The following is a 22,714-nucleotide window of genomic DNA, read 5'->3' as shown; positions in this document are numbered from 1 at the left end:
TTTTCAGTGGGCAACACAGCACCAGCATTGGTGCCACCAGCAGTGGAGAAGAGTCCTCTTTTCAGACGACAGCCGTTACTGTATCTCAACAGCACATGACAGAGAGACTCTTGCGACGCCGTGGTGAACGATATTCGGATGCTTGTGTTGTTGGGTCGGCCCTGTGGTCTTCCAGAACATCGGCCCAGGGAGAAGCAATGGTTTCGCAGCAGCTCGGTACATTAATCAAGGCTTGAGACCACTAGCCATACCCCATTTGGCACGTCGCCGCAACCACGAGTTTCAACACGATAACGCCCGTGCCCACACTGCGAGAACAAGAGACTTCCTCCAGCAGAATGGCATCAGAATCATGCAGTGGCCTGCCCTGAGTCCCAATTTAAATCCCATTGAGCATCTGACGGCTGAATGACGTCCGACCAAGGCCGACAACTGCACCTGAACTGCGTCAGGCTTTCCCCAGAGCGTGGGCTCAAGTGCCTATGGCTTTCATAAACCGCCTCATCCATTCCATGTATCGACGTTGCACGGCCGTCATCAATGCACATGGCGGACACACAAGATACTGACTTGTGATGCCATTTTCTCAGAGACTAGTGTTCTGTTTTTCTTTAAAAACATTTGACACTTTAATTTCAACCTTGATCAGTTTAGCCAAGTTTCATCTTTCTAATATGTCTCAAAGTATGTTAACAGTGTTTGTACATATAAGGTTTCTCATATATCTATCCATGGTGACTTTTCTTTTCTGGCTCAGTATAGTAGCAGTAGTGTTACTCGTAGTCGTAGGATCGTGTTGTCGTATACTGATTGTAGTAACAGTAGTGTTACTCTCAGTCGAAGGATCACGTTGTAGTATATTGATTGTAGTAACAGTAGTGTTGCTTGTAGTTGTAGGATCACGTTGTAGTATACTGATTGTAGTAACAGTAGTGTTACCCTCAGTCGAAGGATCACGTTGTAGTATACTGATTGTAGTAACAGTAGTGTTACTCTCAGTCGAAGGATCACGTTGTAGTATACTGATTGTAAGAACAGTAGTGTTGCTCGTAGTTGTAGGATCACGTTGTAGTATACTGATTGTAGTAAGAGTAGTGTTGCTCGTAGTTGTAGGATCATGTTGTAGTATACTGATTGTAGTAACAGTAGTGTTACTTTCAGTCGAAGGATCACGTTGTAGTATACTGATTGTAGTAACAGTAGTGTTGCTCGTAGTTGTAGGATCACGTTGTAGTATACTGATTATAGTAACAGTAGTGTTGCTCGTAGTTGTAGGATCACGTTGTAGTAAACTGATTGTAGTAACAGTAGTGTTGCTTGTAGTTGTAGGATCACGTTGTAGTATACTGATTGTAGTAACAGTAGTGTTACTCGTAGTCGTAGGATCACGTGACCTCATGAATAGTCCAGCTTGGAAAGTCAGCCTGTACATTGTCGTGGACACGCAATCACCCAATTCACCGAGCCTGGCCACCTCATCTGAGTAGTTGTTGGTGATGGTGTAGGTGTTGATGTCAAGGTAGCCATTAGTACAGAGGGGCGGTCGGGTAGCCTAGTGGTCAAAGCGTTCGCTCGTCACGCCGAAGACCCGGGTTCGATTCCCGACATGGATACAATGTGTGAAGTCCATTTCTGGTGTCCCCCGCCGTGATATTGCTGGAATATTGCTAAAAGCGGCGTAAAACCAAACTCACTCACTCACTCACTCATTAGTACAGAAGCCATGTGTTGACATTATTTTCTATCTAATTCAAGAATGGCCGTGTGTGAAGCTGATCACAGTTGATGTTCTGCGCTGTGTGTGTTCTCCCAACGCAATCCCGACTTGAGACATTTCTCTGTATTTGTACAGAAAAAATAAGTTTTTATGCACGTTAACACTGAGCTAAAATTGTGAACGCATCGGTAAATTTCATATGTATTTTCTATACAAAGAACGAATTTCATCTATGGATTGTGATGTCATCTTGGGTAGATGTGATGTAAACTGACGGAAGATGTGATGTAAACTGATGGTAGATGTGATGTCAGCTGACGGTAGATGTGTTGGTAGCTGACGGTAGATGTGATGTAAACTGACGGAAGATGTGATGTCAGCTGAGGGAAGATGTGATGTCAGCTGAGGGAAGATGTGATGGTAGCTGACAGTAGATGTGATGGTAGCTGAGGGAAGATGTGATGGTAGCTGACAGTAGATGTGATGGTAGCTGAGGGAAGATGTGATGGTAGCTGACGGTAGATGTGATGTCAGCTGAGGGAAGATGTGATGGTAGCTGACGGTAGATGTGATGTCAGCTGACAGTAGATGTGATGTCAGCTGAGGGAAGATGTGATGGTAGCTGACGGTAGATGTGATGGTAGCTGACGGTAGATGTGATGGTAGCTGACGGTAGATGTGATGTAAACTGACGGAAGATGTGATGTCAGCTGAGGGAAGATGTGATGTCAGCTGAGGGAAGATGTGATGTAAACTGACGGAAGATGTGATGTCAGCTGACAGTAGATGTGATGGTAGCTGACGGTAGATGTGATGGTAGCTGACAGTAGATGTGATGTCAGCTGACGGTAGATGTGATGTTAGCTGACAGTAGATGTGATGGTAGCTGACGGTAGATGTGATGGTAGCTGACAGTAGATGTGATGGTAGCTGACGGTAGATGTGATGGTAGCTGACGGTAGATGTGATGGTAGCTGACGGTAGATGTGATGTCAGCTGACAGTAGATGTGATGGTAGCTGACGGTAGATGTGATGGTAGCTGACAGTAGATGTGATGTCAGATGAGAGTAGATGTGATGTCAGCTGACGGTAGATGTGATGTCAACTGACGGTAGATGTGATGTCAGCTGACGGTAGATGTGATGTTAGCTGACAGTAGATGTGATGTTAGCTGACAGAAGATGGAATTTTTAGCTGACGATAGATGTGATGTTAGCTGATAGAAGATGGAATTTTTAGCTGACGGTAGATGTTATGGTAGCTGACTGTAGATGTGATGTCAGATGAGAGTAGATGTGATGTCAGCTGACGGTAGATGTGATGTTAGCTGACAGTAGATGTGATGTTAGCTGACAGTAGATGTGATGGTAGCTGACGGTAGATGTGATGGTAGCTGACAGTAGATGTGATGGTAGCTGACAGTAGATGTGATGGTAGCTGACAGTAGATGTGATGTTAGCTGACAGTAGATGTGATGTCAGCTGACGGTAGATGTGATGTCAGCTGACGGTAGATGTGATGTTAGCTGACAGTAGATGTGATGGTAGCTGACGGTAGATGTGATGTTAGCTGACAGTAGATGTGATGGTAGCTGACGGTAGATGTGATGTTAGCTGACGGTGGATGTGATGTCAGCAGACAGTAGATGTGATGTCTAGACTTTGTAATGAGTGTTCTGTGTGAAACTGTGACATTGTCTAGACGTTGTTATTAGTCATCTGTGTGAAACTGTGTGATTGTCTTGACGTTGTTATTAGTGATCTGTGTGAAACTGTGAGATTGTCTAGACGTTGTTATTAGTGCTCTGTGTGAAACTGTGACAGTCTTGACGTTGTTATTAGTGATCTGTGTGAAACTGTGTGATTGTCTAGACGTTGTTATTAGTGCTCTGTGTGAAACTGTGAGATTGTCTAGACGTTGTTATTAGTGCTCTGTGTGAAACTTTGACATTGTCTAGACGTTGTTATTAGTGCTCTGTGTGAAACTGTGAGATTACCTAGACGTTGTTATTAGTGCTCTGTGTGTAACTGTGTGATTGTCTAGACGTTGTTAATAGTGCTCTGTGTGAAACTGTGAGATTACCTAGATGTTGTTATTAGAGCTCTGTGTGAAACTGCGAGATTGTCTAGACGTTGTTATGAGTGCTCTGTGTAGACTGATATTACCTAGACGTTGTTGTTAATGCACTGATAGAAACTGAGCCAATGTAGCCGTGTGGTCAATGTAATCATTAAGTAATGGTCGGATCGGGAACATGACTTTTCAGTGGGGAGACACAGAATCTTGTTTGTCATTTAACGACTTGAATCAAACCTGACAGGCCTGCAAATTTGTCGGATGATAGTCCCTCTTTAAATATGGATTTTAATTCATTTATCAGTGTGAACGAGACACGAATGGCGATGGCTAGTGCATCCTTCCGGAGGATGTAACAGAGAAGCGCGATCAAGGCAGATTTCATGAATGAACTCACTCCATGTTACCATGTGAAATGATCCAATCAGTTTCGTGTGAGCCGGCCGAGAACAGCCAATCAGATTCTTGAAGAGTTTTTGCCACTTCGCTGCTACTTCCTTGTTCCCCTGGTGAGCAATGCAGAGTCCATGGGAATGAGGAATACGGGTGACCTACTTTTGACTCTGACGTAACCGTGGTTTGTGCTCACACACACGATGCGCTTTGAGCAATCGATTCTATAAGAGATATTTTAGTCTTCGTGGTGCTATTTTTAGTATGAGGGTGTTGAAAGAGTTTTAGAATTGCGAGATCTATTTACATAATGGTATCACTAAAAAGGCAAAAACAGGTTGGTATCGTCTCGATGAAGCAATAAATAACTAGAACTGAGTGTAAAGTAGCTAACCACACACACACACACACATAATCACAATCACACACACACAAATATTATTTTATACTCTTCCCAAGCGAAGACAAAGGTGTGGGGATTGCAGCAGAAGCCGCCTTACCTCGCAATATCTTTGAATGTTTTCTTTCATGAGTGAAGATCGCACGTACATAACACTTCGAAATGAGGAGCAAACTACCTCTAGTAAAGTAGACAAGGGTGTGACTGAAGTATTTAGAATGCCTTGGTGTGTTTCCCATCCTTTCCCCTCCCCATGAAGTCCTCCCCGAGGTTAGGGGCGTGTCATGTAGTATAGTGTTAGTAGTGTTAGTGTGTGTCGTATGAAGGGGAGGGGGGGGAGTAATTGGTCTTAGGGCTGTATCATATTTTTATGTAACCCCCTTACTCCGTTAAACGACCAGTCCCTAAATAATGTTCAAATTTGCAAACTAAAAATACAACTATCATGTTATCATGGGGTCTCCCTTTCGATGTCATTTTTTATATCATGTTATCATGGGGTCTCCCTTTCGATGTCATTTTTTATAAACTGCTTAATATCATCGCCTCCCCCACCCCCTAATAAATCACCAGTCCCTTAATGACTTGTAGGTGCTGCTAGCTCTCAAAATATACGTGTCCTCTGTTCTAAGTATGTTACATTGTAATTTCATCACAACATTTCTCAAGGCGGAAGGTCATTAACATAAAGTATCTAGTGTGTTATATATTCAGCTTTACAAAATCGACAAGTCATGGCGTGTTCCACTTCCTAGTGTATCACAGGCTGTACGATGACATCTCGTTTATCTATGGCGTCTACTATCAATTTGATGGGATGAACAGCTAGACGTGACAGAGAGGGAAGAGGGGCTACGTTGAACTGTGGTGGGGGAAGTTGAAGTCGCCAGCACTGTATATACATATACACATACTCTGTAACCCTATATACACATATACACATGCTCTGTACACCCTATATATACATTTATTACCCACGTGGTGAAGATACAGGTGGTAAGATACTAAATCCGTACGTCACACGTGTGTCGTACAAGGTTGACCTTGTTTTATTCGTTTTGATTGGATAACCGTGACCTCTGTCACACCGGGACTACTTTTTTCATTCATAAAAAATCGCGAGACGTTATTCATTTTGCCAGTACAAGGCAGAACTGAAGAAATTAAAGAGAACGAGAGATATTTACAAACACTTTATAAAACCAAACAAAATAGTCACACGCATCAAATTCGGTTTGCATTATATATAAGTTACGCATAGAGCTTCTACAGACATTATATAATCGAGCTATATCCATTTACAATGTACGACTACCGATCAATAGAGCGAGAGTCCCCATGAGCCTGACGCACCCGACCACTTTCACAACTCTCAATTTGATTTAAAGTAAGGATAAGCGGATACCATAGAAAGTCCGCTCGTTTCGTAAAAATGGTATCTAACGAGAACGAGTGTAGTATTCTCTATATACACACACTCTGTAACCCTATATACACATATACACATACTCTGTACACCCTATATATACATATACACACACTCTGTAACCCTATATACACATATACACATGTTCTGTACACCCTATATATACATATACACACACTCTGTAACCCTATATATACATATACACATACTCTGTACACCTATATATACATAGACATATACACATACTCTGTACACCCTATATACACATATACACATACTCTGTACACCCTATATACATATACACATACTCTGTACACCCTATATATACATATACACATACTCTGTACACCTATATATACATATACACATACTCTGTACACCCTATATACACATATACACATACTCTGTACACCCTATATACATATAGACAAATACACGTACTCTGGACACCATATATAGACATAAACATGTACTCTGTGCACGCTATATATACATATACACTTCCTCAATATATTCACTCCTCAAAAAAAGAAACGCACAGGTAGAAGTTTAGTTAATTTATTGTAGCTAATAAAGTCTAAACATACAAGCAGCTGCGATATCTATAACGCCAGTCGCCAGAATGAGTCAGGATTCGAACCCGGATCTCTGTTTAACGTAAGCACATCTCTGACGTCCACGCTGACCTACATGTGCCTCGGCGTTCTTCATGCAGCGGTTGTTCATGCAGCGGTTGTTCTGTCTCGCTAAGTATCGAGGCAGCTATATCTTACAGCCAAGGCTTAAATTTGGTCAGTTTGTAACCTTGCTGAAATTTCTGTTATATGACAAATATATATAAATAAACATGTTTTTTCGCGTGAGTTAAGTATAGATTATATATTTACAAATTTTATTATTTCATCACTAAATGCGTGTAACATGTGAAGTCGCCATCATACAAGTAACCCCATCTCTATTTATGTTAGGGAGAACATACCCGTGAAGATCCGGGTTAGAATTGATCTTCAGCAACATATTTTACTAAAGTAATATAACACAAAAATAAATAAAATATATGTTGACTTTCGTTTTCTTTTTCTGGGTGATGAAATAGAGCATAAAAGGCCTGGAATTTGTTATTATAATATAATACATAGAAAAATAATTGAAAAATGCCTGAAATAATTGGGCTGTTTGTAAATTGCCTAAGTGAAAGTTTCCATCATTTTACACATTGACTGATCGGGTGGTCAGGTTCACTGACTTGGTTGATGCATGTCATCGTATCCCAATTACGTAGGTCGATGCTCACGATGTCAGTCACTGAATTATCTGGCCCAGATTTGATTATTTATAGACAACCGTCATAAAGCTGGAATATGGCGGAGTAACCCAGAGAACAGCTTTATCACATGTGGTAAAACACGCTATCATCTGATCGCCACCTCATACCACGCCTATTACAAGCAGCATTCTAAACATCCACATCAAATATTGTCATGACTAGCCGGTGCAATGATATGTCTTTTCATAAAAAGGCGATCAGCCAGCTAGATTTAAAAACTAATGACACAGTCAATGATTGCATCTTTACTCTGAGGTTAGGTAATCCTGTGTGACAATTGGCCCGTGGCGTGACCTCTACGCGTATGCACAAATCTATTGTGACGTGACAAGTATATAACGTCACATCAATCATAATGACGTCAGAATGGTCCCACAGGGCAAGTATGCATTGGTTTTGGAAAAAACGACTGCGCGATTGATGCAAATAATGGAATTTATGTGACTAGTGGCTGATGGCAGTCTCCGATATACTAACATGATGCTAAGGTCCACTACCGGACAGTGACGGAGAAGGAAAAACTCTCTCATAGAAAACAATATTTATTCAACAATAAAAATAACAATCTAAAAGTATATAAGTTAGGTAAATGGAATGAACATGTGTTTGAGCAATAAACAAACATTCATACAGACATCAGTCCAAGTTTTAAGCTGATGCGTTGTAAAAACAATATAATATCATAATAATAATGCAATAAATGCATCACTGTAAACATGCAAAATCCACACATTCACAATAAGTATAACATACACAATAATTTATGAATATGTAAATAGAAATGGATTCAATTAATGTGTGGTGATATTAGTTTAACATTCAACTTGATGCGTTGTAAACAATAAATATCACAATAAACACATTGCATTTCTAATAGATTAAGCACATACAATAAATAAATGAAATGGACTGAATTAATGTCGTGGTGATGTATGAAGAAATAAGGCATTTCATACATGGACGGAAATGCAGCTTTTGTACAACACATTTCTACCTAAACGGGATAGTTGTCAGACACTGACTAACACGGTATTTCCTCACTGGAAAAAGTCCATTGGAAAATGACACCATCAATTGGCGACATCGTCTACGAGTCTCTCGTTTAGGGGGCACATCCATAATCCCCACAACTGCTTTCACTGTCTGATGCTGTTGGGGCGGTGTTCGAACCTACTGTTGGTGTCCGGCGTTTGGCACAAGTGCACCCAACGAAATGGGTGACGATTTTGGGCTTGTAGATAAAGAAACCATTTTCACAGCCAGTTTTTTCTAAAACTCGGATTTGAGTGGAAACTCTCTCGCACTGGTTTTGGTTATTGTCAACGCATTTGTCACACTTACACACGGCCTGGGGGATGGCACTTGGGTAGTGACCGGCGGGCAGATCGGTGACATTGTAGTACCAGGGACAGAGGGACCTCATCCACAGGGGGTCCTGAGGGTCGTCACTGACGCTGCTGGGACAGGTGATGCCTCCGAGGTGGGAACTGTCGAACACCTGGTCGGTGTTCAGCTCGCTGTGTAAATATGACCCCGGTCTGGCACCCTGAGCGTTACGAAGAAAGATGGAGGTGTCGGTGTTGGCGTTGAGACTTTGGAAGAGTTGGTTGATATCTTGAGGTGGTTGACAGTTGGCAGCGTTACGACGTTGTCTGACCACGTGTTTCCAGGCGTCGTTGACAGGTAGAGCGGACGCAGAGAGGATCCCTACGCAGATCAGAACACACAGCTCATAAATCATGTTGGAAATTGAGTACTTTAACTTAAACTTTCACTGAAGTGGGAAATGATCTGTGAACAGCAAACGCTTGATGTTGTGCCTGACGGTGGAGTGTGGTCTGTCTGTCAACAAGTGATGGCACATTATATACACTAACAAATCCGGTGGGGTGTCCCTCGGCTAAATATACATTCGTCGCACTTTCAGCGTAACATGTGGGATGAGGTAGCTACTCACTGATGTATTTCCGTTATTGTTCCTCTTGGTTGCCCAGGCATGAAGATACTTAGCAGCAAGACCATCATCTCAAATAATCCCATGGAAAGTTGAACAGAAACCCACGAACGCGTGGATGGATGAAGGATTTGTCAATGAGGATCTGAATTGAGAATATACAAAAAATAAAAACATAAACGTTGTCCAGACATTTATAACAATTATCCTCAGAACTATAAAATTTGTGTTTGTTGACACTAAGTCATGTAACATATTCATATTCTGAATGAAACTTTCAAGCTAGTCTTGAAGTGTATGTGCGTACCTCGTTATAACGTTAATCATATTTTAGAGTCATATTTTAATTGTTTATTAAGAACGTAGATGGACGAATAGTTATGTAATTTAGGTTTATCCTCCATATTTTCCTATATACATATTTGACAACATTTCATCAGATATTTTCCGACAAGTGTTATAACGAAGTGCAGTCACCAATAAACACCCGGAAACTAATATCCGTGCCTTTTGGCCGGTCATGTGATTGGTTGTTGATTTTCTCGTGTGAGTGACGCAGGTTGTAACTGTGTACTGCACGAGCCTGGGTCTGGTGCTGACAGACCAGGGAAGATATTTCTGGGCGAATCTTGGATTCGAACCAACGAACAGCGGATGCTGCCAGCTAAGGGAGGCAGCTCTCGATCTGTAATCATGTACACCAGTTTGAGTCAGATTCCACGTACGGACCAGGCCTGTTTTCCATCAGCTTGTAGAGCGCATTCAGGCTTCCAAACCGAACCTAGTGTTGACGTAAGAAGACCTCTGACGCGTACACTTACCTACTGACCCACCTTTTTCAGAAAATTATACTTTGTCAGATGCAAGCTTCGCCTGTATCTATGAAGTGAATATTGTCAGTCTTCTGCATAAATCGGGCTTCCAAGCCGGACCTATGGTTGATGTAAGGAGACCTCTGACACGTACACTGACCTACTGACCCACCCAGTGGTTCTTCTATAGCATTGTTCTGTCCCACAATGAAGGTGGCTGGCTACTGTGCTATTGTATAGTGGTTCTTCTATAGCATTGTTCTGTCCCACAATGAAGGGGGCTGGCTACTGTGCTATTGTATAGTGGTTATTCTATAGCATTGTTCTGTCCCACAATGAAGGGGGCTGGCTACTGTGCTATTGTATAGTGGTTCTTCTATAGCATTGTTCTGTCCCACAATGAAGGGGGCTGGCTACTGTGCTATTGTATAGTGGTTATTCTATAGCATTGTTCTGTCCCACAATGAAGGGGGCTGGCTACTGTGCTATTTTATCCTGGTTCTTCTATAGCGTTGTTCTGTCCCACAATGAAGGTGGCTGGCTACTCTGCTATCTTATCGTGGTTCTTCTATAGCGTTGTTCTGTCCCACAATGAAGGGGACTGGCTACTGTGCTATTTTATCCTGGTTCTTCTATAGTGTTCTTCTGTCCCACAATGAAGGGGGCTGGCTACTGTGCTATTTTATCCTGGTTCTTCTATAGCGTTGTTCTGTCCCACAATGGAGGTGGCTGGCTACTGTGCTATCTTATCGTGGTTCTTCTATAGCGTTGTTCTGTCCCACAATGAAGGGGGCTGGCTACTGTGCTATCTTATCGTGGTTCTTCTATAGCGTTGTTGGGTACCACAATGAAGGGGGCTGGCTACTGTGCTATCTTATCGTGGTTGTTCTATAGCGTTGCTGAGTCATATAATAGAGTTGTTACAATTGTTACGTGTTGATTCCAAAATTGAAACAATATGTTAACCCAGAAATCTGTACGTAAACGAATTTAGTGTGAAACCAACCAACAACTACTACATTCCTGATAACTAATTAAGTGATAAATAAGAGGTGTTTACTCTACAGTGGGACTAAAGCAAATTTCAAAACACATTTCCATTCTTCCATGACGGCAACAACGTTTTGAAAACGGTGCTCTCTTGCAACGGGTAACAACACAGGTATACAGGTTCGCAATCTTAGAACATTCCGAAAAAGTGGTCAGAGGTAATATGTGTAACAAATATTAATAAAGTTCAACATTAAAATACCCATAATCATGAGTAGTTAAAAAATAAGTGTTCAAAACACATATTTTTTTAAAAAGAAGTTCTCAAATAACCCTCCAATCTTAGTCCAAGAATAGATGTATTTATTTCATCACAACTTGTTGTGCACTGTTTGGACCAACCAAGTCATTTCTTGGAAATCGAAAATGCCATTTCGTTTGCAGGGGTGACAGATGGTAGAAATAGTATAGAGAAATACTAAACAAATATATTTCTGCAAAAAACGTAATGAATCAACATTTTACTATTTGTTTTACATGTGTAGTCTTTTTAGTTAGTTAGCAATTACCCCCAGTAAATAATAAAATCAGTCGATGTGCAGCTATCTTTTAATGAATCAGTATGTTGGATATCAATGCACTCATGCACACATTTTTTGTGTGAAAAGGCTAAATATATTTAAAAGGGGTTTCCGTAGCTAAAAGGAAACCTCTTTTTAACCAATCAGAATCAAGCATTCTTCAATGTCATGGTAGAATCACTGTTCAAATGCAATGCAATGAGTGTCCACCGGATTTCAGCAGAGACAATGTAACACAGTTACAATCACTGATCAACAATAAAATACACTGCAACATAACAGTCCAAATAATCTCAAAAGAGGGCGTAATTTCAACGTCGTGTCCACATTGTCACACAGTTTTCGTTATCTATTTGATGGAGAAAGGTTGGTGCTGTGAAACATCAGAGCGAGGTTAACGTTTTTATATGACTAGCTAATGAAGGTTATAACAAAGTGTGTACATGAACGTTGTTGTTATGTGACTGGCTAATGAAGGCTATAACACGGCGTGTACATGAACGTTGTTGTTATGTGACTGGCTAATGAAGGCTATAACACGGCGTATGAATGAACGTTGTTGTTATGTGACTGGTTTATGAAGGCTATAACACGGCATATGAATGAACGTTGTTGTTATGTGACTGGCTTATGAAGGCTATAACACGGCGTATGAATGAACGTTGTTGTTATGTGACTGGCTTATGAAGGCTATAACACGGCATATGAATGATCGTTGTTGTTATGTGACTGGCTTATGAAGGCTATAACACGGCGTATGAATGAACGTTGTCGTTATGTGACTGGCTAATGAAGGCTATAACACGGCGTATGAATGAACGTTGTTGTTATGTGACTGGCTGTTGAAAGATATAACAAGGCGTGTACATGAACGTTGTTGTTATGTGACTGGCTAATGAAGGCTATAACAAGGCGTGTACATAAACGTTGTTGTTATGTGACTGGCTAATGAAGGCTATAACACGGCGTATGAATGAACGTTGTTGTTATGTGACTGGCTAATGAAGGTTATAACAAGGCGTGTACATAAACGTTGTTGTTATGTGACTGGCTTATGAAGGCTATAACAAGGCGTGTACATGAACGTTGTTGTTATGTGACTGGCTAATGAAGGCTATAACACGGCGTATGAATGAACGTTGTTGTTATGTGACTGGCTGTTGAAAGATATAACAAGGCGTGTACATGAACGTTGTTGTTATGTGGCTGGCTAATGAAGGCTATAACAAGGCGTGTACATAAACGTTGTTGTTATGTGACTGGCTTATGAAGGCTATAACAAAGTGTGTACATGAACGTTGTTGTTATGTGACTGGCTTATGAAGGCTATAACAAGGCGTTTGCATGAACATTGTTGTTATGTGACTGGCTTATGAAGGCTATAACACGGTGTTTGCATGAACATTGTTGTTATGTGACTGGCTTATGAAGGCTATAACAAGGCGTGTACATGAACGTTGTTGTTATGAACATTTGTTCATGATTATATTTATCGGAATGGCAATCCGTGGCCAGCCGATTTGAACTGGACTTTACCAGATTGCAATTGCTAAGAGTTGTTAATTTAGCAAATGTGCTATCAGTCACGTGACCACACCTATGTTTTGTTCGTTTGGTTGTACTCTGGGCCACAAAGCCACGGAATATAAACATCTGTCTGTCTGTCTGTTCGTCCGTATGTATATCTGTCTTTCCGTCCGTCCGCCTGTCTGAGTAATACGAAGCTATTTTTATGAACTTAGAGACTTTGAAGGAATGTATCATTACCCACAGAGATCAATCTGATAATTAGCTTCAGCTATAATAGGTCTTCAGCAACCCATGCTTGCCTTAAAAGGTGACTATGCTTGTCGTACGAGGCGACAAACGGGATCGGGTGGTCAGGCTCGCTGACTTGGTTGATGCTTGTCATCGATCCCAATGGTGTGGATGGATGCTCATGATGTCACTCACTGGATTGTCTGGTCCAGAGTTGATGATTTACGACCGCCGTCTTATAGCTGGGTTATTGCTGAGTTCGCCGTTTAACAACAAACAATTTAACAAACAAACAAAATCAGCTTCACTGCATCAGCAGACATTCGGCTCATAGTTCGAATCAATTGTGACGTGACATTACTCACAACGAGATCTTAATGGTGGTACACGAGCAGAGATCTAATGGATTTTCACAATTTAGCACTTGGCCCATTAGATATGCAGATGTAACAATGTGGCGCCCGGGCTATTGGAACAAAAGGGACAACATTATTTTACTATCATCAGATATCACAGCTAAAAGCAGAGATCGTTGTACGACTCCGAACATACCATTGGCATGTGTTTATGAATCAAAGTCATGGCCCAGTCACAGGATTCTTGGAGCCTCTACCGAGAAAGACGAAGCAGAAAACACAGTCTCCCACATACTAACAGGATTCTTGGATCCTCTACCGGACAGTGACGGAAAAGGAAATACTCTCTTTTTGAAAACAATATTTATTCAACGTGTCAGCAATAACAATAACAATAACAAAACAAATATACATACGTTAGGTGAATGGAATGGCATTGGATATCGACCTTGAGCAATAATATATATTTGGGCAATATCTGAACGTTCACAGAGATGTCAGTTCAACTTTCAACTTGATGCGTTGAAAATACATAATACAATATACACATGTCAAAAAATGCAAACTTGTAAATCTTCAAAATTCACACATTATAAATTAAGCATATACAATAACTTATAAATAAATAAATGAAAATGGATTGAGTTAATGTCATGATGTATGAAGACATTAGGCATTTCATAAATGGACGGAAATGCAGCTTTTGAACAAACGAATATCTACGTACATGGTTGTCAGACACTGACTAACACGGTATTTCCTCACTGGAAATGTTCCATTAGAAAACGACACCATCAATTTGCGACATCGTCTACGAGTTTCTCGTTTAGGAGGCACATCCAAAGTCCCCACAATTGCTTCCACTGTCTGATGCTGTTGGGGCGGTGTTCGAGCCTACTGTTGTTGTCCGGCGTTTGGCACAAGTGCACCCAACGAAATGGGTGACGATTTTTGGCTTGTAGATAAAGAAACCATTTTCACAGCCAGTTTCTTCTAAAACTCGGATTTGAGTGGAAACTCTCTCGCACTGGTTTTGGTTATTGTCAACGCATTTGTCACACTTACACACGGCCTGGGGGATGGCTCTTGGGTAGTGACCGGCGGGCAGATAGGTGACGTTGTAGTACCAGGGACAGAGGGACCTCATCCACAGGGGGTCCTGAGGGTCGTCACTGACGCTGCTGGGACAGGTGATGCCTCCGAGGTTGGAACTGTCGAAAACCTGGTCGGTGTTCAGCTCGTTGTGTAAATATGACCCCGGTCTGGCACCCTGAGCGTAACGAAGAAAGATGGAGGTGTCGGTGTTGGCGTTGAGACTTTGGAAGAGTTGGTTGATATCTTGAGGTGGTTGACAGTTGGCAGCGTTACGACGTTGTCTGACCACGTGTTTCCAGGCGTCGTTGACAGGTAGAGCGGACGCAGAGAGGATCCCTACGCAGATCAGAACACACAGCTCATAAATCATGTTGGAAATCGATTTTGGAATCAAGAATGTTCACTGAAGAAGATTGGTTTACAGCAAACGCTTGATGTTTTCCTTAGTGATTGACTGTCGGTTAACTAGCGGTTTATATACACGAAGAAATCCGGTGGGGTTTCCCTGCGATAATAATACATATCAGCTTATGTGTGGGGTGACGTGGCTACCCATTATTGTATTTCCGTGACAGGTCTGTTCTCCTGAAGAGATGGACAATGCGTACAGTAACTTTGCAATTTGACTATCATCTGAACAATCCCAAATATAATTGATTCCGAACACACGAACGCGTGGACGGATTTGCAATTAACATACCGGAATACGTCAGCACTTATCCCTATTGCGATCGTTCAAAAAGTGTCACCTTCACAAAATAGCAACCTCAGAAATAGTAATGATAATATTATATCCCCGGCATAATAATAATGCTGTTCAAGACTTAAAAGTGAAAAAAGAGAGCAAATCTGCTCTTAATAAATTAGAAAAATTGGTTTACTGTCTCTTTAAACATTTACATGATCGCCTGTGAGGTGACACGTTTGGGGCGAGGGTTAACCCCGTTATAACGTTAATTAATGGCATCAAAGTTACATTGTCATTGATCACTTATATGAATGATCATTGCTATAACTTATATTAATTACTAAGTGAATTCTTATTTTCATCTTTGATTACATTTTCTATGGTGTATTTGCGATAAAGCGTTATAGTGAAGTGTCGTCTCCGCATGAGAACCCGGAAGTTTATATCCGTCCCCACTGACAGGTCGGTAATGCGATTGGTCGCTGGGTTTCTTACATCAGTAGATCTAAGCAAGCCCAGCTTTTATAGTTCCTTGTGAATGAAGGGTTGGTAGCTTTGCTGCTATTATATCTTGCAAACTACACAGAAATTCCCCTCCTATTACACGATGGCTGGCGGGGAATTTTACACGTGTGTTCCACATTCATACCATTTCACTCGTATATGTGTTTGTATCCACTATGATGGCGTGTATATCTTAGCCACTAGTCCTTCCGTGAAAATAAACATTATAACAATGAGACGTCAAAGTTGTATATAGGGTGTTTAACGATAATTCAACCTCCGGTTTAAGCTCGAATAATCAGACATGTATTGGGAAACCTATCTAATACCTTCCCAGAGATGTTCATAAAGTGATATTTCTTTAAAAAACCTCATTTAGCTCTTCCAAACAGTGGAAGGTGGGTGTCTAGTGGCTGCGGTGTCCGCTCATCACGCCGAAGACCCGGGTTTGATTCCGACATGGGTACAAAATATGAAGAATATACTCCTCGTGTGATATCTAAAATATGCGATCTCTGAAATATTCACGCCATTTGTAATATCTGAAATATACACCGTGATATTGCTGAAATATTACTAAAGCGGTCTAAAACCATACCACTCTTCCAAAAAATAATATCCTAGTTATATCTCCAAAATGGTAAATCTCACTTCTACCCCTTTTGTTTTTTTCTGAATTATATCTCCCAGAAAAGTGGCATCTAAATTGTTGCTCTTTAAGATGATGAATCATTGAAATTACTGAACACATAACATATGTTAAAAGTTCCGATATATATTCAAGTGATGTATCAAATAGTGTCCTCTTATGTTGGTATCTCAATTGCGTAGTCTTTGAATGTGGTATCTCAGTGCTACCTTCTCTTGACACCAGATAACATGCTGATGTTTTATATCTAATCTACACTGCCATATCTGAGTTGTATACGTGTGATACCTGCAACTCGCTCCATATTTGTGATATCTGAAATATGCTCCTCGTGTGATATCTAAAATATGCGATCTCTGAAATATTCACGCCATTTGTGATATCTGAAGTATACACCTCATGTGTGATACATGTTTCTGAAATGTACTCCACATTTGTCATTTCTGAAACCTGCTCCAGATTTTTGATAGCTGAAATACGCCCCACAATCGTGATACCCGAAGGCTCACTAAAGACAATGTATGTTCCTAATACAGGATATTTACAATCCAATAACACAAATGCGGTGTAAGATCCACACATCTCATATAGCTGAGCCCGTGGGCGCCGATGCAATCGTGGTGTATCAACAGGACAATTTCTCAGAACGTTATCGGAAAATCAATAAATATGAATCCCCTGTTATGATATTTGATATCTGCCTGAGTATCATCCTGTTAAATGAATTAATCTTATTGCTTAATAGTTGAAGTTGGGGCAGTGAAATAAGGACGTTAACTTGATGAAGTGGGGTTGTGAGATATCTTTCCTGCACGTCATTATGTTAGTTTATGGAGATAAATATTCGGTAACATTTCATTACCATCACGGAGGAGGACGTGGGTAGCGCCCCAGCTACGATATCCCAAGATAACATAACAAGACTGTGGTTTACTGGCACCTGACTTGGGTTTTTCCAGTTTTAGTCATACAGTTTAATAGAAAGTTCGAAAACACTGAACCAAAATATCACGCTATCACTGACTAGTATTGTTTAAAATATATCCACGCCCGGCAGATATTCCTAATTAAAATATCACCCTGTCATGGATTTTGCCATTGTGTTACGAACATCCCCTGCGCCCCTATTCTACTTGGGGTCACTCATTAAGTCAAATCTGACTCATGAGGTGTTTCAGTTACAAGGGGGCACGAGGTCACCGGCATGTTTCTGGGGATATTTTGGATCGATTTACGCAGGTCGGAAACAGGTTAACAATAATCAGTGATGCACCTTGTAATGTTTGTAAAATGGATATGAAATGGGGCGAGGTTAGGGCGAGATTTGAGTGGGAATAGGGAGGGATTATGTTAGGAATGGGTTGAGAATGAGATGTGGATGAGGTGAGGGTGGGGCGAGGTTGGGTGAGGTTAGGTGAGGTTAGGTGTGAGGTTGGGTGAAGTTGGGGTGAGGTGAGGTTGGGGTGAAGTTGGGGTAAGGTTAGGTGTGAGATTGGGGTGAGGTTTGGTGTGAGGTTGGGTAGGTTGGGTGAGGCTAGGTGAGGTTGGGTGAGGTTGGGTGAGGTTGGGGTGAGAGAGTGTGAGGAGACTAGATCAACAAGCTGAAACGAATCCGTCCATTTAAAATGTCAAAATATCAATTATTAATGATGCGTCTCTTTGAAGAAAAAGGTTATTGCGGTCTCTGAAATACAATTAATTATTTGTCTTACATCTTAGATATCAGTGATTACAGTGAAATGTTTGTGGTTATTTTCAGGCATTTTGTGAAATCACTGATGTCACAACTTGCAACGTAAACATGGTATAACCCACTAGATGATAACACCCCATCGGCGTCCCCTCGACCAAACAGAGGGTTACAGAACACCGACAAACAATCCCTTCAGTCGATCAACAGTGAAACAAACCCCTTGGCGTTAATAACACCCCATCGGCGTCCCCTCGACCAAGCAGGGGGTAACAGAACACCGTCAAACAATCCCTTCAGTCGATCAACCCGGCTTATTGCACTTGTTACATAACACTGAGGGCAATAGTGAAGTGGAAGTAGAACCTGTTGCCCCTGTATCGCCAGATTCTCTTTGCACCGAGTTCGTACATTTTCAACAATTCTGGGCGTTACTATGAAACTGCCAGACCACAATCATATACAGTAAACTACGGTTATAACGAACACGCTTATAACGAACTGACGGATATAACGAGCTTACTTTTTAGTCCCGACTATTTGCTGTAGTTATGCTGTATATATGCTTATAACGAACTACGGTTATAACGAACTAAAAATAGTAGTCCCTTTGAGTTCGTTATAACCGTAGTTTACTGTATTTATCTTGATACACGTATAATTCCATGGAAGTTAAGAGACTTGCATAATCGCGGACTCTCCAACAGGACACGATGAGGGTTAGATTTAGCTCTAAGCATGGATACAACCATCTGGAAAGGGATGGGGGCTTTTTGTGATTTGGCAATGCGCGTTCAATAACTGAGTCATTATATTATTGTATGCTTCCTGTCAGTTCACTCCACAAGTGTGAAATTTCTTTTCTCCAACAAGGAGGGGCAAGTGCCCCCACCTCCCCTTTCTGTATTCGATAATGAGGCCATAGGCATACATGGGATTCAAAGGGGATTTTGATTGCAGCTTTTTTAAATATATTGCCAGGATATTGCCACGCAATCACGGAATTACATCAAGTGATGAAGTAAAAAACGCATTCCCGGCGTTGCTTGGATTAATCTCATCCGGGTATCCTCTGCGTCACGTGCGTGAGTGAGTATGGTTTTAGGCCGCTTTTAGCAATATTCCAGCAATATCACGACGGGGGACTTGAACGAAATGTACCCATGTAGGGAATCAACCAGTCTCTTCGGTGTGACGAGCGAACGTTTTAACCAATAGGCTACCCGATCACCCCTTAAGGGGACACGAGCCGTGGGGTAGCATTCTTCGCCACAATTCGCTGTATGGAGTTGCGTCCCTTAGGTGTGACAGAAACCGATGATCATGATTATGTTTCTAGGACCATACCCGTGGGTTTCACTAAAGTAGTAAACGTTTGAGACCTTCATCACTTCGAGTGTTATTGCCACAACAAGATTACACGCGGTGAAAACATGTCACAAAGAAGAGGGTGGGTAGCGCGTTAGTCAAATATGATACAGTCTCTCCTACAGTCCTAAGACCAGTCTCACCGATCTACCCCCCTTCCCCTCCACTCCACCCCTCCCATTTAATAATTGATCCATCCCTAATTAGTTAGTATCCACATTATGAAATGACACGTGACGTCAGGTTACCGAAATAGTGCTAGCATATTGGTAATCCTGAAATATAAAAAAGACAAAAACATTACGTAATAATAATTGTTCACTGGGATTGTACTTCAAGCGTGTATACTTAATTAATATAACGTGGACAGTGGGTATTGAGATTCAATAGAGATATTCTCATTTGTTCTATTTTGACTTTTCAATGACGTCATACATATGACAATAGCGTGATGGCGTTGAACAGATGAGTGTCGGTTTCGGGGAATTTGGTAGAGATTTATAACGTAAGTTTGTTTTCATCAAGAAAGAATTTTTAAAAAACCCTAGATATTAAACTCAAGGTTCATACTTATTTCAGTGACAATCTTTATTATCTGATTTACCATATATAACTTATGATTATTTAATTTCTTCGCTATCAAAATATCGATTTATGGCTCAGATAGAGGTTGTATGTGCGTGTGTGTGTGCGTGTGTGTGTGCGCGTGCGTGTGTGCGTGTGGTTGTATGTGTGTGTGTGTGCGTGTGTGGTTGTATGTGCGTGTGTGTGTTTGTGTGTGTGTGGTTATCTTACTGGTCTCCTTTTAACAATAATCAAGGAGAATATGGACATCGGAAAGTGAGCGTATCCTGCCCCACAGGTGTCATCCGTCACAAACACATGCAAAGGCAAGTAAACTTTTCACCTGAAAACACACGGCAGCTTACCATACACGTCAAAACGGACATAACACAAACACATGCAAAGGCAAGTAAACTTTTCACCTGAAAACACACGGTAGCATACCATACACGTCAAAACGGACATAACACAAACACATGCAAAGGCAAATAACTTTAGTCCCTGATGCGTCAAATTTGGAAATGCCCTTCACACGTTTACCGCGAGCCCTTGAAAGTTGTAACCTTGATGAAACAATATGTAGTTGTATGACGCTCTTTCAAATATTCATAGACAGAGCATACTCGTATCTCAGAAGTTAGAGCAAAAGACTGGAGCTGCTGAAATATTGACATAAAGTAAAGTTGACTATTGGATTGCTGAAGTCATAGCTCTTGTCATACAGGCTTGTGGAGAGTGTATGAAACAGACGGGTCCCACTGGCCTCCCATATTTCTGGTTCAGGCGAGTTACTGAATTGGCTACATGATCATCGGTATATCTGAAGCTTCAGTTAAACGTCTTGGCCAAATTACTTTCTTTTGACTTTGCCATTCCGAGCAAAAACTCCGGTTCATATGCATAAAGAAACAAATCAGGAAGAAAGGGAGCTGACTTGGTTCAGAGACGTTGTGTAGATGTTGTAGTCAGTGCCATGTGTGAACAGAGACATTATTTAGATGCTGTTGTCAGTGACCTGTGTGAAACGGAGACATTGTATTTGTGTATCTGAAGTGATCAGCAACTGTCATTTATTTGAGTTAAAAGATCACACAAATGGAGTTCGAACAACTCAAATTAAACTTGCTAGCTTGCCAAACAGACGCGTCACTCGGAACTAACGTTACATCCCTCTTACGCAACCACGTACTGAACACATTTGCGTAACACTTCATTACCAGAATGTGGATATAAACGTCCAACTTCCTACTTCTGTTTCTCAAAATGTGTCGATCAGGAACTCAGACTACACAGTAATTTGAGTCTTTGGTTCGGAATCCGGAACATGAAGTAGAATTTGACAAAAGCTTTAGAAATAACATGAACGCCGAAATACGCCCATGTCCTGTGCTCGTGAGAACACAAACATCAGGCGCGTGGTGCTATGTCCTTCCCTCTTCTCCTTCCTTGCTTTGTGTCCGCGTGTCTCATGAATAAAATCCAATTATCCTCTTTGAATTATTTTGTGGGAAAGAAAGAACAAAAAGGAATCAATTTAGATAATTGAACTTTACGCATGGCATTGAATAAGGGAACCGTAATAATATTTTTAAAATTTAATTTCGTGACTTCAAAATAAATCTCACGAAGATCGTTAGACAATGTAGTGAGTTAGAACCAGTGTATTCCATATTTATATGAATCGTTATGATGTTGACAGTAATTATAAACATCAGTCATCCATGTTGTTATATTTTCCATAAGTCTATTGCGCACATCGAGTATTTCTGTTGACGTCTACAGCAGCTGATAGTACTGTCCTGTTGACAAGGACAAATATGCTCTTGTCTAGGGTGTATGTCCGTAGAAATGTCGTCATGTATGAGATATCAGTAATGTGTCAATGTTAAATTCTTTCTGCAATGCCCGTTTCCTATGAGCAAATGGAGGATATTCCGCGTATCGAGTGAAATATCTTGTTTCTCTCAACGAGAGACGGGGAAAGGAGATATTTTTAGTATCTATTAAATACATTTCGTGCAGTTGTCTACCGGAAAGTTATAATTTTTTTATCATTACTAATGTAAAACCTTAAAAAGTAAATTCTCCCTACCTGACACGCAGGGACGTTTCACCAGCCCTTGTAATTGCGAAGTAGATTCGACTTTGAAAATTTAAAAAAAATCTAAATAATACACACAAACAATAAATTTGGCAAAAAACTATTAGCGGCCACTAAACTTCTTTACCAAACATTTGGATATGATTATATACAAAATCAACTATTCTCGAAAGCTACGAGACTACTGTTAGGGCGAAGGATTACACGCTGGTCAAGTAAGAAAAACGGCGCTTTGCGAAACGACCAGTCTCGATTGACGAGTCG

General features: G+C 41.0%; 2 protein-coding genes across 2 annotated transcripts; both read right to left on the bottom strand.

Moving 5' to 3' along the window:
* Positions 1 to 8,442: 8,442 nt before the first annotated feature.
* On the bottom strand, positions 8,443 to 9,081 carry LOC139472491 (uncharacterized). Its single transcript, XM_071254967.1, has one exon. It carries the CDS (start codon positions 9,079 to 9,081, stop codon positions 8,443 to 8,445), a length of 639 nt encoding a protein of 212 aa, XP_071111068.1.
* Positions 9,082 to 14,617: 5,536 nt separating this feature from the next.
* On the bottom strand, positions 14,618 to 15,277 carry LOC139472486 (uncharacterized). Its single transcript, XM_071254963.1, has one exon. It carries the CDS (start codon positions 15,254 to 15,256, stop codon positions 14,618 to 14,620), a length of 639 nt encoding a protein of 212 aa, XP_071111064.1. The 5' UTR covers positions 15,257 to 15,277.
* Positions 15,278 to 22,714: the final 7,437 nt, after the last annotated feature.

This window comes from Haliotis cracherodii, unplaced genomic scaffold, assembly GCF_022045235.1.
Source record: "Haliotis cracherodii isolate W230 unplaced genomic scaffold, xgHalCrac1.p SCAF_24, whole genome shotgun sequence".
Taxonomy (NCBI): Eukaryota; Metazoa; Mollusca; class Gastropoda; order Lepetellida; family Haliotidae; genus Haliotis; species Haliotis cracherodii.
Note: the sequence above shows the minus strand (reverse complement) of the source record. Positions and strands in the feature narration are given on the sequence as shown.